This window comes from Pseudonaja textilis, chromosome 7, assembly GCF_049901715.1.
Source record: "Pseudonaja textilis isolate UNSWEBS1 chromosome 7, rPseTex1.2, whole genome shotgun sequence".
NCBI lineage: Eukaryota > Metazoa > Chordata > Lepidosauria > Squamata > Elapidae > Pseudonaja > Pseudonaja textilis.
In genome coordinates, this window is record NC_141996.1 from 29,494,375 (window position 1) to 29,513,067 (window position 18,693).

Genomic DNA, 18,693 nt, shown 5'->3' on the forward strand with positions numbered 1-18,693 from the left:
AATGGACAAACAGAATCTTCAAAACTTTCTGTACCATCGAGTTGGCCATTCATGACTTAGAAACAATACTGTACAACAGTAAGAATTCAATCATGATGCATGTAAATAATTGGAAAAATTGCACATATTTTATTTTTGCCCTTTATGAAGGGTGGATTCAGAAATCCGTGTCTCTTTTTTATCTTTCATTTTAGTTAACGTTAACTAAATTGATTACTAAATTGGAATTTAGTGAATTAAATTGTTTACTAATTTACAATTTAAAGTGGGAAACAAAGGATATGTAATCAACTGCTTGCTTAAGAAGTAAAATCTCTGGTACTGTACTTTAAGACGAGGAAAAACACTGAGAATACAATAGTCCAATTATTAAGAATCTCAGTTACATTAGAATACTTACATTACTTAATATTAACTAATGGTACTAGGGATTGTTCACCAACATCTGGAAATCCAGATGTAGTGTTTTTTGCACTACAGATGAAACTCGAAAAATTAGAATATTGTGCATAAGTTCATTTATTTCAGTAATGCAACTTAAAAAGTGAAACTAATATATGAGATAGACTAATTACATGCAAAGCAAGATAGTTCAAGCCGTGATTTGTCATAATTGATTATGACTTACAGCTCATGAAAACCCCAAATCCACAATCTCAGAAAATTAGAATATTACATGCAATCAATAAAACAAGGATTGTACATAGAACAATATTGGACCTCTGAAAAGTATAAGCATGCATATGTGCTCAGTACTTGGTTTGGGCCCCTTTTGTAGCAATTACTGCCTCAATGCAGCATGTCATGGAAGCTATCTGCCTGTGGCACTGCTGAGGTGTTATGGAAGACCAGGATGCTTCAATAGCGGCCTTCAGCTCTTCTGCATTGTTCGGTCTCATGACTCTCATCTTTCTCTTGGCAATGGCCCGTAGATTCAGGTCAGGCAAGTTTGCTGGCCAATCAAGCACAGTAATCCCACGGTCATTGAACCACGTTTTAGTGCTTTTGGCAGTGTGGGCAGGTGCCAAGTCCTGCTGGAAAATGAAGTCAGCATCCCCATAAAGCTCATCTGCGGAAGGAAGCATGAAGTGTTCCAAAATCTGCTGGTAGACAGCTGCGTTGACCCTGGACTTAATGAAGCACAGTGGACCATGGCTCCCCAGATCAACACAGACTGTGGAAACTTCACACTGGACTTCAAGCATCTTGCAGTGTGTGCCTCTCCATTCTTCCTCCAGACTCTGGGTCCTTGGTTTCCAAATGAGATGCAAAAGTTGCTCTCATCAGAAAATAAGGCTTTGGACCACTGAGCAACAGACCAGGTCTGTTTTTCTTTAGCCCAGGTAAGACGCTTCTGTTTGTTGTTCAGGAGTGGCTTGACAAGAGGAATACGACATTTGAAGCCCATGTCCAGGATCCGTCTGTGTGTGGTGGCACTTGCCTCAGTCCACTCCTTGTGAAAGTCCCCAACACTTTTGAATGGCCTTTTCTTGACAATCCTCTCCAGGCTGCGGTCATCCCTGCTGCTTGTACACCTTTTTCTTCCACACTTTTCCCTTCCACAAAACTTTCTATTAATGTGCTTTGATGCAGCACTTTGGGAACATCCAACTTCTTTTGCAATTACCTTTTGAGGCTTTCCCTCCTTATGGAGGATGTCAGTGATGGTTTTCTGCATAACTGTCAGGTCAGCAGTCTTTTCCATGATTGTGCTTCCTACCGAACCAGACTGAGAGACCATTTAAAGGCTCAGGAATCCTTTGCAGGTGTTATGGCTTAACTAGCTGATTAGAGCGGGACACTTTGAGCCTAGAATATTGAACCTTTTCACAATATTCTAATTTTCTGAGATTGTGGATTTGGGGTTTTCATGAGTTGTAAGCCATAATCATCACAATTATGACAAATCATGGCTTGAACTATGTTGCTTTGCAGGTAATGAGTTTATCTCATATATTAGTTTCACCTTTTAAGTTGCATTACTGAAATAAATGAACTTTTGCACGATATTCTAATTTTTCGAGTTTCACCTGTAGGGTCATCTTTATATCAGTTATTTTTAATACAAATAATTTTAAAGTTGACTCTTACTCCTCCAGAGAGAATAGATAACTGGGCAATTGCTATTTTTCCTTTTTTTTCATTATATTTTGTAGACTAAGCAGACTACCTTACTCCTCTGCGCCAGTACGAAGCAGCTTCTAAGACAAACCTTGGATTTAGTTTGCCCAATTTCTGATTGTCTCTGTTCTGAATTCCACCTTTCAGCTGTGTTTGTTGAATACATTAAAACTCATTAAAAAGCATGCTAGATGGCATTTTATATCTACCCTCATTATATATATTGCCCTTTAACTAAATTGTGGCTTCCTTTTCTTATGAGCCACTACTGGGAAAGACTGTTTTCTTGAAATGCAACTTGTTTGGAAATGCAACACGTTTGCCATCATGGTTTTAAAGTAAAACAACAAAACTTGACTAAAGAAATGTTCATAATAGGAGTTACATTACCATGAAATGTGAATGTACAATGTTTGCTGTTCCTTGAATAAATGCACTTTGTCCTCTAATAATAATATAAAGATTTCTGAAAGTTAAATTACTCAGCCTTCTACCCTTCTAAGTCATTAAAATGAGGACCCAGATTGTTGGGGGTAGTATGCTGACTTTGTAAACCGCTTAGAGGGCTGTAAAGCATTGTGAAGCGGTATACAAGTCTCAGTGCTATTGCTATTACTTGGATTAAGAAGAAAGAAAAAAAAGGAACTTTCTCTTTTTTATTTTGTTTTCTGTTTTTTACATACTGTCCTGAATATTGGGGTTTTCCTTTCTTTTCATCTACTATAACTATAAATATATTTTAAAAGGAAGGAAATTGAATTTCAGAGTTGTATACTATATTCATTAAAAGTGTTATGTATAAACAAAAGCCAAACAAACTGATAACCTTTCTACTCATTTTTTATATAGTCCCATTGCTGCTTCTGTAGTTTTTGACAATGCAGACTGCAATATCCAGTTCGGTCACCATATGTATAAACTTTTAACTGCTCATTTAAAACAGAATGTTGCCCGGAGTATTGCAGAGATATATCATTGTGGAGCTTCCTTAGGTATTGAATTATAACATATATTCTATGGTTTCATATTATGCTGATTTTTTACTATGGTTTTATCTTAATTTCATATATAAATATATATTTGCTGACACTTTATTTAAACTAAATTTGCATACTGGTGACTGCATGACTTCTGTAAATGCATATGCTTAATAAATAAATAAATTTCTAATCTCTTCATATTAACCAGAAATGTAATTACTTTTTCCTAAAAAAATAAGAGCAAGTACCATCTTCCTATTTATCAATATTTCACATTACAACAAGAACATTCTTAAACAGAATGGCAAAACGAGTAAAGATATTGTATATAGAAAGGAAGTGTGATGCCTTGTGGTTAAACATGAGCTGATCAGCTGGAAAGCTGATCGCCTGGGCTTGAGACCTGAGCACTACATGACATGAGCTCCCATTATCTGCTACAGCTCTTGCCAACCTAGCAGTTCAAAATGTGAGTAGATAAATAAGTACTTCGGTGGGAAGGCTCCTGTATGCACCTAGGCATACAGTCATGTTGGCCACATGATCACGGAAATGTCTTTGGACAACTCAGGCTCCCTTGGTTAAAAAACAGATGAGCCTAGAGGCAGACACAACTGGACAACCTTTACTTTTACCTACCTTTTACACATCACAACTATACGGTGCAATTATTTACTATAGCTCAACCATATTCTGCAATTACACACATACATTTATTCTGTAAACTTACAGTGTAGTTTATCTGATTGTACCTTGGTATGTTATATGAACCTGGTCATTTGATCCCAGGTACATGAAGCCTATTTTATAACTTGGTATGTACTGTATGATATCAGTCTGGCCAGTTGTGGCTTATTCAAGAAGCGACGCTAAAATGAAGTATGGCTATTTCAAAAGTCAGAACTAAAGTTGGGAATAGTGGAAAGAATGCAATTTTTTAAAATTAAGTTATTTGTCTCTGTACTAATAAAGACTTTGTAAGGAAAAAACCAGAAATGGACAGTTAGCATGTGCATTATCTTATCAGTGGTCCAATAATATAAATAATTGGGCCTGAGATTTACTTGAAAGATTTATTACTGTCTTGTTCTACATGTGGAAGGTTTTAATAGGAACCAGAAATTAGGGTTATGTGTAACTTACGAGTTGTGGAAATTTCAGAGTGCTGCTGTTACTTTGTACCATCAATTTTTTCCATTGACTATTGGTTACCAGGCCCAATATGCAAGAAATATGTCAAGAAAAGTTGCCATCAATCCATCCTGACCCAGTGTTAATGAAAACAGCAAGAAAACTGACATTATTTTATAGTCCATACAATAAGTCATGTCCTGCACTCCTGTTCTTTTATTAATTATTTTACTTTGTCCAGAGGAGTTAAACACATTTTCTTTGTAGTTTTAGACTGTACATTGTGATCAACACTGTTCTGTCCCAAAGCAAGTAAAAGACTTTATAGGTCTTTATAGGATAGTTATAATGATAGTAGCTATAATTTCTTATTAGATCAAAACTTAGAGAAAAATAAGTACAGATGCAAAATAAGTACAAAACTTAGAGAAAAATAAGTTTTTTAGATTGGCATGTAATTCTGACATCTTCATGTGTTGCATTGGCAAATAACTAGTTTTTAAAATTCTTAAAGGCTGATGTTCACCTAGAGATGGGTGACAATAATTTGACTCAAGTCCGAGTACTTACTTACAGGCATAGTTTACTTGATTATATTCTGCTAAATAAACTGCATTTGGTGGGCTCAGATAATGCAATAAAACAGTAACTCTTCATAAGGTTTTGGTTTATGTCTGCTTATATGATGGTATATGATTGGTTGCTATGTTTTGTGAAATTTTATTTGAAATAACTATTGGTTTAACTGTATAATACAGCACACTTTAACATTATGTAGTACTGTGGTTTAAGTTACAATCTCACCACTTACACGGAGAGCATATGCACCAAGACAAATTCCTTGTGTTTCCAATTACACTTGACCAATAAAGAATTCTATTCTATTCTAAACTGAAAATACATTCTGATTTTGATTTTAAACAAGTAGAATTGCAGTGTAAAATGAACAGATTACTAATTTGAAGATGGATGTATTCAAATTCAAATATAGATATAAACTATTGGAAGAATGGTTGCACTCATGATTTATTTAAACAATATTCCTTTATTTAAAATGTTATTTTTTTAAAAATCTACAGAACTTTCCCTTATTATGAATTTGTCTGCTATAGAAGTTGTATCTAAACAAACCATCTCTTCATTTTTGTTTTGCCTTTGTGCAAGTGATGCTGTTCAGCTAAGGGAAGAAAAATGATATAGAGGACAACATTAAAGTTTTCCGAAGGGTGAAGAAATGCAATGTTGGTGGGCCGGGCTTACTAATATAAATTATTTACTTAGTATTGGTGGAGAAAATTTCATCCCACTGTCTCTATAGACCAGCTTTTTCCACATAAAGACTGCTTGTTAAAGCTGTTTTCTAACTGTAAGGAAATTACAAAAAAGAAAAAAGTTAATTTTGATGGAAACATGAAGTGGGGGCGAGCTGCTAAAGAACAAAAAACGCAGCGGAGCAAAAAGGACAGGGTGGGAAAGTGGGAGGAGTAAAACGGGGATGGAGGGAGTGTTTCAAGGAAGGAGGGATGTGGAAAAGTAGATGAGGGGATGGACGAGAAAGAAGGGGGGGTCGGACTATTTTTCTGGGCCTCGACTGGCGGTAACCGTAGGGGGTCTGGGGGGCCGCAGTCTGAACCCCTTCGCCCGCATCGGGAACGGGGTGGCAGGGCAACACGAGAGCAGTTCGGTCAAAGGTGGGTGAATTGTCTCACCCCGGCGAAAGGTCCCCGAGACCTTCGGATGAAGAACAGAGCGTAACACGGCACGGACCCGCGGTATAAAGAAGAGCAGGGTCCTCGCTTCCTCGGAGGGATCCCGTAGACTCTTCGTTGCAAAAGGAAATCTTGCTTTGCCTCTAGGCGACGATGGGACTGGTATGTTGGGCGAGGGTGGTGCCCGGGACGGGAGAAGCCTGGCTGCTCAGCCACGATTCTCCATGCCTCGGCAACGGAGAGAAAGGCTGGCTGAATATTCTGGTACCGAGCCGGGTTAAGCTTTTTTTTTCAACCCGGCGACGAAGCATCTCGGTTTTCTGACTTCGATCTACTGTACAGCCGACCGAGGGCGAAAAAGCAGGCGAGAGTAAGCAGCTGGTTATCCCTCCAATTTTCAGGGTGGTGTTTGGAGCATCCAGGCGGGGACTTGTTAGAACGCGGACCACTTCAGCTGCAGTTACTGCGAGCCTGGAATAAAATTCTGGGTAAATCTTGCATCCAAGTTCCCCGCTGTGCGGCTACCTTTCAAAAAAAAAGAAAGAAAGAAAGAAAAAAGGTGGGGTGAGAAAGGAAAACTGGGTGGTCTGAATCCAACATTTGATACGAGCCCTACCAGGCCTTCTTACCTGGTATTTCCAAGACACCTTCATTTTCCACCTTCCAATCATGTGTACGTACCCAACAAACTACCGTATTGTAATTCAGTAGTCCTGGGGAATGTATTAAGAGTCAGGTCATGTGGAGAAAAGTTTCAATTCCTGCTTTAAAAGTGATAGATTTATGGAATAAGGTGGTTATTAAATCAAAAGGCTAAGAAAAGAGTACACAGAGAGTAACAATATAATTTTAAATCACACAGAGACCCTGGAAAAGAAGTTTAAAGGACAAAAAGCAAATGTATAAATCAATGTATGGGGGTGATGGAAGCAAAGATGACTTGCAAGGATAGAAAGGTAGGGTAGTGAATGATGCTGATAAAAAGTAGATTTGGTGATGTTTCCTTTTTAGCTTGTGCCTTAATTTCTTTGGTTTCTTTGATTTCTTTTCCTGTTCTTTGTATAATGTTGCTTTCCTTGAATGGGTCTATATACATACAGATTTTTGTCCTTGTGTTGCTGTTTTATTTGTTGTTTTATTTTTATATAACATTTGGCTTTGTTGTTTGTTAGATTTGAACTCTATAAAATACACCCCTGCAGGCAGCATTTAGATACGTACAATGCCATTAATGGTGCTATTAAGAGACATAGGACATGAAAGGCAGCAAATTCAGTGTTGCTAATTTGTGTCAATTTATTCAACATATTCATATTCAACAATTTGTACAACATAGGTAGATTTTGGCCATAATCTGCCGTAATGTGATTTTTTTAGATTTCCAATAGTGCACCAATTGCCATAGTAACGGAGTCCATCCACCTTGCTGCTGGTCATCCTTTTCTTTAATTTACTTCCACTTTTTCTAGCATTAGAGACTTGTCAGAAAGTTAGATCTTCACAAAATATATCCAAAATAGGATAATTTGATTCTGGTGATTTCTGACAGAACTTTGGTTTGATTTGTTTGATGATTCCTTTTTCTTGTCTGTCCACAGTGTTCTTAGAAGTCTTCTCCAACAGCAAAAGCAATAATACTCTTCCCATTATGCTTCTTCGGGGTCCAACTTTTGTTTCCATAAAGTGTCACAGATAATACTACTACTTACACCATTTGATCTTTGTACATACAGACACACCAAAGTACCTGAATATCTTTTTCAAGGCTTTCATGGATATTCCGCCATGCTAGTCTGTTGATATATTTATGCTTGTGAAATTTGTATCGAACAGCACGGCAAAGATATCCTACTTTAATAATATCCTTCCTTCAGAAATAGTCTGCTCTCTCACTTCACTTCCTCCTCTCTAGAAAAAGATTGTATTCTGGAAGTTTCTAAGTATAGATTATTCCGTTGTGCACTTTCAGGCCAAAGTGAGATGCTCTTGAGCATTCCATTGCTCTACATGAAGCCAGTGAGCATCCAGTAATTCGTCATAGCTATGCTTTGGATGACAGCGGTGGTGATCTCTTTTTCAAGAATAGTCCACTTCGATTACTGTGATCCTATTAGAGGTTTTAGTTAAAGTTTGTAGGAACATTTGGATCTCTGTATATTACGGTATAACTGGCTAACATTCTTGATGTAATAGATAGAATATCATGAGAATTAATGATTAACAAATTATTGATGTTTATTGAACATTTCATAAATACATGGGATAAATGACCCTAAGATGATATAGGTAGCAATGTGGCTATGTTGCTAAGCTTTAGGGGGATCCAATATATAAAAAGAACTCTGTTACTGTGATGACCCTGGGTGTGGCACAAAGGCAACACAGTCAGATAAGCAGGAAATGTCCCTTTAATACCTCCAACTTTGCCCCCAATGTCCAGGTTACCTTCGGCTGGAGAAAAAACTCTCCCAAGAACAGTCTTTAAGTGGAGGAAATTCAGTCCAAAAACAAAAGTACATACAAAGTATAAATAAAAATCCACACAAACCATGCTACAGTAATTAACTTGACAGGGCAGGAGAAGAAATTGCAGACTTGAAAGCATAGCAAAACACACACAGTTGGGAAGACACCAGAAACATAGATAAGCCTTGACGATACCAGATATTTCACAATTTGCTCCCAACAACTTTGCTGTGTGCAGCTTCCCTCTTTAAACACTGTGTTCCCAGCTGCAGCTAATGAAGGGAATCAGGGCCCTTTCCTCCCCCATAAGCCACGCAACTCACATTGCTCCCTTCTCTGTTCCCCTCTGCATGCCATAGGATGAAGAGGGGATGGGCCTGGGTCTTTCTCCAAATTACCTCTTCCTTGCTCTACCTCTCCTCTGCTCTGCCCAGCCAGCCTTTGCCCTTCCCCAGTTTCTTCCACAGCCAATGGAACCACACTCCCACTCCCTGTCAGCTGCTCGGCCAGCCTCTCTGAATCAGATACTGACAGGGGCATGACAATTAACATAGGAATTACTTGTTCTGTCTGCCTTTGGAAAATGTCTTGTATATCATTGCACATATCCATGAAGTTCATGTGATATTTTATAACTTGATAAGCCTTGTGCATGTAGTGTTTGTAATATTTTGACTAACACAGTGCAGTCAGGTCTGTACATTGAGAATTGTGGAACTAGTAACTTTGCTTATGGAAATGTAAGTAGCGTTCATTAATGTAATATGTATATCAACTGTTTTTGTATTTCTTTAGCAGACACTCAGCATGTCTTGGTTGCTCTGACAATGAGCATCAACTTGTCCCTCAGTAAGGAAAATGTCTCAGAAAACCTCACACTGCTGGAAGAGGGAGCAGGCAGAGTCACCGAGTCAATTGCTATCATCATTATTGCTATTTTCATCTGTTTAGGGAATCTAGTGATCGTCCTCACTCTTTATAAGAAGTCATACCTACTCACCTTAAGCAACAAGTTTGTTTTCAGCCTCACTCTATCCAACTTCCTTCTTTCGTTGCTGGTGCTTCCTTTTGTTGTTACCAGTTCCATCCGTCGGGAATGGATCTTTGGAGTCGTTTGGTGCAACTTCTCTGCCCTACTCTATATGCTCATCAGCTCTGCCAGTATGCTAACACTTGGACTCATTGCTATTGACCGGTATGCCATCCATTTTTTCATGACCTGAATATGGCCGCATTGGAGGGGGGGGAGTTTTTAACATGTACCAGCATTGAATATGCAATGGCAGAGAAATATGTGTTAAATAACTGTGCCACCAAGTCCATACATTGAGATTGTGGAACAAATAACTTTGTTTATTAATACATAAGCAGCATCAGAATATTAAAGCAACAAAGAGAAAGTGTCTCCATGAGACAACCCAGGTTCTCCAATTAATCTGATCCATTTTTCAAAAAACAAACTCATTCCTTTAATTTTTTTTCATGTTTGGTATTATTTAATTTCCTCCATATTGCATATACCCTAATATTAACGCATACTCCTTTTATGTTTTTTCAGATACTATGCTGTCTTGTACCCCATGGTTTACCCTATGAAGATTACGGGTAACAGAGCTTTTGTTGCCATTGTATATGTGTGGCTTCATTCTCTAATTGGATGCCTTCCACCCCTCTTTGGTTGGTCATCTTTAGAATTTGATCAGTTCAAATGGATGTGTGTAGCTGCATGGCATAAGCAGGCAGGTTACACCGCTTTTTGGCAGATATGGTGTGCTTTGCTACCATTTATAGTCATGATCATTTGCTACGGTTTCATATTTCGCGTGGCCAGGATTAAGGCACGGAAGATTCACTGTGGCAGCGTGGTCATTGCAGCAGACGACACGCAAAGGAATGGGAGAAAGAACTCAAGTACTTCAACGTCCTCATCAGGCAGCCGGAGGAATGCTTTCCAAGGGGTCGTTTATTCTGCCAATCAATGCAAAGCTTTGATCACAATTTTAGTTGTGATCGGGGCTTTTGTCATCACATGGGGGCCTTACATGGTGGTTATCACATCTGAGGCACTTTGGGGTAAAAACTGCATTTCCCCTACCTTCGAGACATTAGCAACATGGTTATCTTTTACAAGTGCCATTTGCCACCCTTTGATTTATGGACTCTGGAATAAAACTGTACGCAAGGAGTTACTGGGAATGTGCTTTGGAGATCGGTACTACAGAGAATCATTTGTTCAAAGGCAAAGGACATCCAGATTATTTAGTATTTCTAATAGGATCACAGGTAATTTAAAAAAAATTTTTTTAAAGTGCCTCTAGAAGATACTGTAAATTGCTAGGGCAGAGTGACCACCATTTAAGTAGTCTGGTACAACCACTAGTGTTGTCCATCCTTCATCATATGGTTTCTTTGTCTGCTTCATGATTAAGAATTTTTAGACATGGACCTGATAACAATTCTTGTACATATTCAAGGCAGGCAGGAGACCTTGGAGATTCATTATGTCTGATTATCCATTTTATTCAGATAAACTTCACTGAATGGATAAGACAGAATTGGAAAATTAAGCTGAGTGCTCTCAGGAAACATCCTTTGCATATGTATATTTTTGTGGTATCCTAGGATCTAGAGCCTCTTGCAATTCCTCTGTTGTCCATTTATTTGTTTATGATTTAAAAAAAAACCTCACCCCCAGTTTTAACATTTCTGGGTAATGGTTTGCTACTAAGGGGGTTCAACCTATGTATTCATTTATCACTACCACTATAATTCCAATTGCTTTTACATCAGTCTGATTGGTTCTCCTTAAGTTAGCTTTTACAAACAATCATTATCACATGTTATAACCTCGATAAATATAAATGCTCAAAACATTTCTTTAAAAGGTTTTTAGAATAAATAACAGAATAACAGAGTTGGAAGGGACCTTGGAGGTCTTCTAGTCCAACCCTCTGCTTAGGCAGGAGTTGCAGTCCCCAACTGCCAGGGCACCACATGTGAGGCCATACTGCCCACTGACCTTATTGATAACTGCCTGCCCTGGGGGCGTTGGATGACTCCAGGACTGACCAACTCAATTGGCCCTGTAATCCAAAGCATGCTTTGCTCGTTATTTTTTCTGAGATATTCAATTTTTATTATTGAGATAATCAAACTCTTAACATCAAACTAAAAAGAAGTGTAAAGATTTTTTTTCATTGATTTCATTAGATATAGGTTCCTAATGGTATGAATTTTAAATCTGAATTATTCAGGAATCATGTTTAATAAATTCAGATGTTAAAAACATTTTTTTTATTCCATTTAATCATGACAAGGATTTTGAGAAGTGATTTGCCATTGCCTCCTTCCCAGGACTCAGAGAACGTAACTGGCCCAAAGGTACCCAGCTGGCTTTGTACCCAAGGCAGGACTAGAATTCACGGTCTCCCAGTTTCTAGCCTGATGTCTTAATCAGTACATTAATGGTTAATAATGTAATGGCTCTTGTTACAGACTTAGCCATTATTAAATCAAGCAATGTAATAAAATGCACTAAGGATATTTGAAGATATTTGGGTATGAATCTAGAAATTAATTTTTTTGGATGCTGAAATACTTTTACAGATCTAGGATTGTCTCCACATCTGACAGCTCTCATGGCAGGGGAGCGGACTTTAGGACACAGCAGCAGCACAGGAGATACAGGCTTCAGTTGCTCTCAGGATTCAGGTAACTGTTTCTTTGAGTTATGTTGCAATGAACAAGTAGTATGATACAGCTGCTAAAAAAAGAAGTTTGCAATAAACTTAAAATGCAACTTAGTAGTATTATCTTGGTGCTATCCAGCTATTATAGGATTCCTCCTCGTGGGTTTTGTGTGTGTATATGTGTGTCAATGAAAAATTATGAAAAAAACATTGGGGGAACTACTGGTCAATAAGTGTGTGGACTACCCTGTAAAACTCCATGAATGTGGGAAAGATGGAGATAGTTAACTGTGTAACTTCTGATTCTCTCCTGCAAATGTGTCTCTACAAATAAGTTTAGCTGATTAGTTAAGTCAAATACAATTTAAAATAAAATTCATAACAAAGATGGCTTGGTTACAAGAAAAGATGTGCAAAAGAAAGTTGAAGTATTCTTCCCATTCACTTGCTTCCTAGCTCTATAATTAGCATTATAAGCCAAAAACAATCTTGCAATCTTAGTTTTCTGCATTGTAAAATGCGATTCCAGCTATAGAGGTGCCATTTTCTGTTTTCTAAATGTAAGGGAGAGTACATGTTGAGGTAATTCCCCGTTAGGAGAATGAGTGCACACAGGGAGGCGTAGTGAGAGTGGTGAGAAATAACACACAGCCAGCACGCATATACACTGTAAAGTAAAATGTAGGTTTTTACTTCCAGTAAACAGTTAAGCAAAGTCCAACAAGCAGTCCAAGTCATACATGGTTAAAGCAGTCAGTTTTCAGTCCAGGGATAATCTAAATAATAAAGTCCAGTATCATACACAGTTCAGTAACAGACTTACAGTAATCCAAGAATAACGATGATCAGCAACAGTCAATAGGGAAATATTCAGGAAACAGCGAACATCAGAACATTGACCAACTAGCAACTATCAACAACAGGACTAAACAACCCAGGTTTCTGGCTCCATCTTATGGCCGTTTGAGGAACCACACCCAATTACAATTTTTAGCATTCCCTTAAAGAGACAGTATTAAAATGTCTATCCTGGTTTATATATTTCCAACCCAACTGTTAGGTGACTTACATTCCTAACTGTACATACAGCTCAGTGCCCAAAAATACAATTTCTGCATATATCCATTAAATGAATTCTCCCGTAAGTCAACTGTCTAAGCCATTATCTCTTTTTAGGGACAGATGTTATGCTGCTTGAAGATTATAGTTCTGATGGAATTAATCATCCACATTGTGTTTACCCTCATCGACGGAGTTCTGTAACTTTTGAAGATGAAGTGGAACAAATTAAAGGTATGTTGAGGCTAGGCATGCAATTACTGAACTGTTTATAATGGGACTACTTGAATCAAGAATTCGGTCCTAAACTGCTCTTTAATTTTTCCTTAATTTTAGTTTGAGTTTTTAATTTAATTTATTTAATATAAAATTAGAAGTTGTGAAAGACTTGAAAATGAAATAAATGCACTGAAAAATCTTATAGCTGAAAGATACATATAATCTAGAAGGGAAAATTGAGAGAGAGAGAGAGAGAGAGAGAGAGAGAGAGAGCGAGAGAGAGCCACAGTGATACAGTGGTTAGAGTGCAGTACTGCAGGCTACTTCTGCTGACTGCTGGTTGCTTGCAATTTGGCAGTTCAAATCTCAAGAGGCTCAAGGTTGACTCAGCCTTCCATCCTTCCGAGGTGGGTAAAATGACGACCCAGATTGTTGGGGGCAAAATGCTGACTCTGTAAACTGCTTAGAGAGGGCTATAAAACACTATAAAGCAGTACTATTGTCTAAGTGTTATTGCTATATACATATACAAGTCCAATCTGGTCTAATGGTTAAGGTGTCAAGCTAAAAACCAGCTGAGTGACTTTGGAGCAGTTACTCTCTTTCAGCCCAACTCTCCTCATAGGGGTATGGTGGAGAAAATAGGAGGAAGGAGTATGAGGCATATTTGCGGCCTTATTTATTAAAATAATAATGCCAACATAAAAAAACGTTTAGTGATAATTGCAATTATTTTAATCTTATTCTTCAGGGGAAAAATAGAACATGCAAATATTTTGCAGAATCTAGATTTATTGGACATTGTCAGAGAGTGTGATTTTGCTCTTAGCAATAGGAACTTTAAGATTTTTGCCTGTAAATAAATTCAATAATGACAATGAATTATTTATATTCATAGATATAGACATATATTAACAATTTCATCCTCACTGTCCAAAGTCTGTTGATCTGCCTGTGTGTCTAAAAAAATTAGAAGGAAAATTAATTATATTAGATTCAGGAAGGATAAAGTAAACATTCATTATAAAGAGTTTCCTTAAAAAGAAAAGGACGAGCAAGGGAGAGTTTTCCATGTGAAATGAAGTACAAAGGAAAGTGAAAAATACAGGACAACAGCCCCATGGATTTGTAAGGAGGAGAACTGGGTAACTGTTCTGAAATGGAGGAAAAACTCACTTCTTCTCTTAGTTTTGCTTAGGTTGACTGCTAAGTAGCATTGACTGCTAGTATTGACTGCTAAGAAATCATACACAAAAAGTGCAGTGGACTATAGAAGAGAAATCAGCAGAGCAATTTCAGAAAAAAGCAAAATGAAACCATATGATTGCAAGCTCAAAATTAGAACTATAGATGGAAGGTTTAATCTGAATTACTCAATTATTTCTTGAAGTGCTTCTGCAAATGTTTCAAATGATCTCTAGCCTGCCTATTTCAGTGGCAGAGGTAAGGAAAGAAGTACAGCATTTAATAAAGGGAGTTTTAGTCTTTGTTGTATTTAAAGAAACATCCTTTAAAGCCTGTCTTTGTTATATAGTTTGCTGATGGCTGAGATCCACATATTTTATTTTTAAGTTTATGGATAGACGTCACTTGTTAGATTAAATTATCATGCATATGTTTGACCCAACTCATTTTATTAGATTTATAATTCTACTATCCTACATAGAAATCCGAAAGCCACAATAGGATGAATCTTCTTTGAATGTATTTCATTACAGGACAGAGGACTACAATGTTCAAATTAACATTAATGTGTGAGGCATTCATATGGCATTATTGAGCTAATATCTCTCTTTTCTTTGTTCAGAAGCAGCGAAGAACTCTATCCTCCATGTAAAGGCTGAAGTTCACAAATCTCTGGATAGTTATGCATCCAGCTTGGCCAAAGCAATTGAAACGGATGTCAGGATCACCTTGTTTGGAGGAGATGTCCTCTCTGGCTCTTTGTTCCCAGCACGAACTGTGGCAGGCAACAATGGAAGCGCACGGCGTGGCGGCAGGGTCCACATTGGACAAAAAATACAACTACAAAGCATTGAAGAAGTGAACACTTAAAATTGCTTCAATAAAACAAATAGGAAAAAAAATACACTAAAACTGATGCACAGCCACGATTCTTTGCAAGGAAAGCAAAACAGGCCCCAGTGTTTTAAGCAAAGCTATAAAAATTCCCAAAGAATCATCTTAACACAGTATTCGAGAACAAAGTAACTCAAACTATTGGGAAATCAAAACTTTGAAAGGGTTCACTTATCCCTAAATAGTAAAGCACAGGTTATTTCATTATTTCGGTGGCATACAGAAGCATTTCCCAAGTTGGACACTATATATAAGTGTAGACTTCAGCTGCAATTTTGCAAACAGCATGGCTGTGACTGAGAATTCTAAAAATTAAAGCAACCGGAACACTCAGGTTGGGAACAGCAGCCATAGTGTTTCTGGCTGGATGCTTTTTCTGCTTTTTAAAAACTTTATAAACACAGTTCACTGTTAAAGTACTCCCATTCCTCCAATACTTTAACAACTTTGTCCAGGTACTTATGAAAATAATAATAAAATGCAACTGAGGCCAATCAAATCTAGTATTGAAAATAAGGGTACTTTCACACTAGTATTTTAATCTGAATGGTCACGTTTTGCTAAATCATTTTACAGTGATCATCTAAAAGGTTACATTCTCCATTTACTGTCATCTTGTATTTTCTATATTTTTGTTCCTTTTCTGAAGCTGCAGAATGTTCATCTTTAACACACAACCCCCAGAAAAGTCACACTTTCTACAGTTAACACTGCTCAGGAGAAATTCATTATAAACATTGCAATAGCTACCATTAAAAAAAAATTTATTCCTCAGTTGTTAAACCGATGGTGATCAGAAAATGTTTTAATCTTTATATTAGGTGAAATACAGCTTGTATTAACCAGCTTACAAAACACAATGAACACAAAATATTTTTCTCTCCCTTAGCTTTATAATGTTACAACACTATGTCAAGCACATGCACGTGCATATGTATATGTTTTTTTTTAAGTTGACATGTTTTTTAAAAATAAAGTGGCATCCTCTGCAAAAGTATACAAAGCTATGCTAAGCTTTAAGTGGTCAAATAGGTAATTGTTTTCCTCTCACAAAAACTGGCAGTTCATATGGAATGAATGTAGGTGCAACTTTGTTGATAGGTGGAAATTCAGTTGTGATTTCACTTGCACTTTGCAGAGAAAATGCAGTGTTTGTATAGCATTAGAATCATACTTGGAATACTGATTAAGGAAGTGGGAAAGGGAGTAATTTATATGGGTAATTAGGATTAACAATTTCATTAGTATGGAATACTTTCATTAATATAGTGCCCTCCAAACATGTTGGATTATGGGCTTCCACAATTTTATTTGTCCCTGCTATATGACAATTATAGAACTATATTATAGACCTATAGTTCAGCTCTATGGTCTTTGACCATTTCTGTGGGGAATCATTCGTGTTTCATTCTTTCAGTAATGTACTTCTTTTGGGTTCACAAAAAAGATGAGTTATATTCCACAAGCAAATAAATAACATTGCCTCTGCAGTTATTGTAATTGGGATTAATGATGAACAGTATTCCATAAATGAAGCTAGAAGTTCACTGGTTAAGCAGATTCCATTTCCATGTACAGGTAGACCTCGACTTACGACCACAATTGAACAACATTTGTGTTGCTAAGTAAGAGTTGTTCAGTGAGTTTTGCCCCATTTTACCACCTTCCTTGCCAGAGTTCTTAAGTGAAAGACTGCACTTGTTAAGTTAGTCATTATATGGTTAAGTGAATCTGGCTTCCCCATTGACTGCTTGTCAGAAGGTGGCAAAAGGTGATCACATGACCCCAGGACACTGCAACTGTCAAATATAAATCAGTTCCCAAGTGCCTGAATTTTGATCATGTGATCATGGGTATACTGCAGTGTAAGTATGAAAAGCAATCAAAAGTTAGTTTTTCCAGTGCTGTTGTAAATTTGAATGGTCACTAAATGAACAGTTGTAAGTCAAGGACTACCTTTATAGCAGAGGTCTCCAAACTTGGCAACCTTTAAGACTTCAACTCCCAGAATTCTGAAGTCCACAAGTCTTAAAGTGCCAAGCTTGGTGAGCCCTGCTATACGGTGACAGAGCTATAACTGAACTTAAATTCTGCACCACCTTTTTCTCTTCTTATCTACCATCATCTTGTTTACAACACTGAATTTGGCTAAATTCTTATTTAGAATAAATTCTGTAAAATAGAGGAGTTTTTTGTTTGTTATATTTAAATATACTACTTGCATTTTTATAGAAAAGGTGATACTTTTAATACTTTTCTTTAGTTGTAAACATTCAGTCAAAGCAACATAAACGTAGAAGAACTTTTTAAAAAATTCTAAACTCTCTTGCCAGTGAATTGGCACCTTCGAATATTGTTGTAAACTACTTTGAGTGCTTATACAAGCAGAAATGTGGGTTATAAATTTAATAATAAAATACAAACACTGCATTTATGGTGTTGCATCCATTATGTATCTTCAGATTAGTTGCTAGGAGTTCAAGTAATATTAAGCCGTAGCATGTTTTGATTGTGTACATCCATTCATTGCTTCAAATCAATATATAGCTGCAATTGTTGCTTATTTAAAAAGCAAGGCAAGTATATTATTTAGTTAAGACATCAGATTAGAAACTGAGATAGTGAGTTCTACTTTAACCGTAGGCATGAAGTCAACTAGGTAATCTTTGGCCAGTCACTCTCTCTCAGCCCTAGTAAGCAGACATTGGCAAACTGCTTCTCAAAAACCTTGCCAAGTAAACTTCAGGAATTTCTCCAGGTCTTAAAAATTAACTAGAAGACACACACACAAAGCATATATTACAGTATTGTGGAAACTTAGTCACAGGCATCATGTACTCCAAACAATTCCAGATCAAATAACAGTAATGGGAATTGGTTTGACAGGTCAAAAAATAAAATACAATACATGTTTCAGGATGATTATGTCATTAAATGAGATCTCAATACTGGTCAGAGAAAGGAATAGATGAAGTGGGGAGAAGTAAAGAATACCATCACAGTGCAAATCAGAAATTTTCATAGAACAACATTGAGGGATCTGCAATGAGAAATGCAGCCTGCCACAAAACCATTATTGATTTGCAACAGATGCCACAATGATAGTTCATAAGTTTGTGTCTTGACATGGCATGTATATTTGGATGTCATCTCACTTTGCTGTTGATACTTGTGTGCAATTAAAATCCATTTAATTAATGGGCCCATTCAGTACTCTTGTATCCCTAGTGGAGTTATTTA

General features: G+C 37.1%; 1 protein-coding gene across 11 annotated transcripts; it reads left to right on the forward strand.

Annotated features, from left to right (window-relative positions):
• The first annotated feature begins 1,010 nt into the window (after nt 1-1,010).
• GPR161 (G protein-coupled receptor 161) lies at nt 1,011-16,447 on the forward strand. Of its 11 annotated transcripts, none has more exons than XM_087937327.1 (7): nt 1,011-1,343; nt 6,804-6,897; nt 9,203-9,602; nt 9,966-10,690; nt 12,014-12,118; nt 13,273-13,389; nt 15,182-16,447. In XM_087937327.1, the coding sequence occupies exons 3-7, from the start codon at nt 9,235-9,237 to the stop codon at nt 15,427-15,429; spliced, it is 1,563 nt and encodes a 520-aa protein (XP_087793453.1). In that variant the 5' UTR covers nt 1,011-1,343; nt 6,804-6,897; nt 9,203-9,234; the 3' UTR covers nt 15,430-16,447. The 11 variants fall into 11 exon arrangements, with proteins under 11 accessions (XP_087793453.1, XP_087793458.1, XP_087793460.1 ...); XM_087937332.1 differs by having other exon boundaries at nt 9,206-9,602; XM_087937329.1 differs by lacking the exon at nt 1,011-1,343 and adding an exon at nt 5,723-5,923.
• Nucleotides 16,448-18,693: the final 2,246 nt, after the last annotated feature.

Coding starts and splice junctions, on each gene's coding strand:
- GPR161 (XM_087937327.1), top strand. CDS start 9,235: ATGAGCATCAACTTGTCCCTCAGTAAGGAAAATGTCTCAGAAAACCTC. Junction 9,603..9,965: donor GGACTCATTGCTATTGACCG/GTATGCCATCCA, acceptor ATGTTTTTTCAG/ATACTATGCTGTCTTGTACC. Junction 13,390..15,181: donor TGAAGTGGAACAAATTAAAG/GTATGTTGAGGC, acceptor TTCTTTGTTCAG/AAGCAGCGAAGAACTCTATC.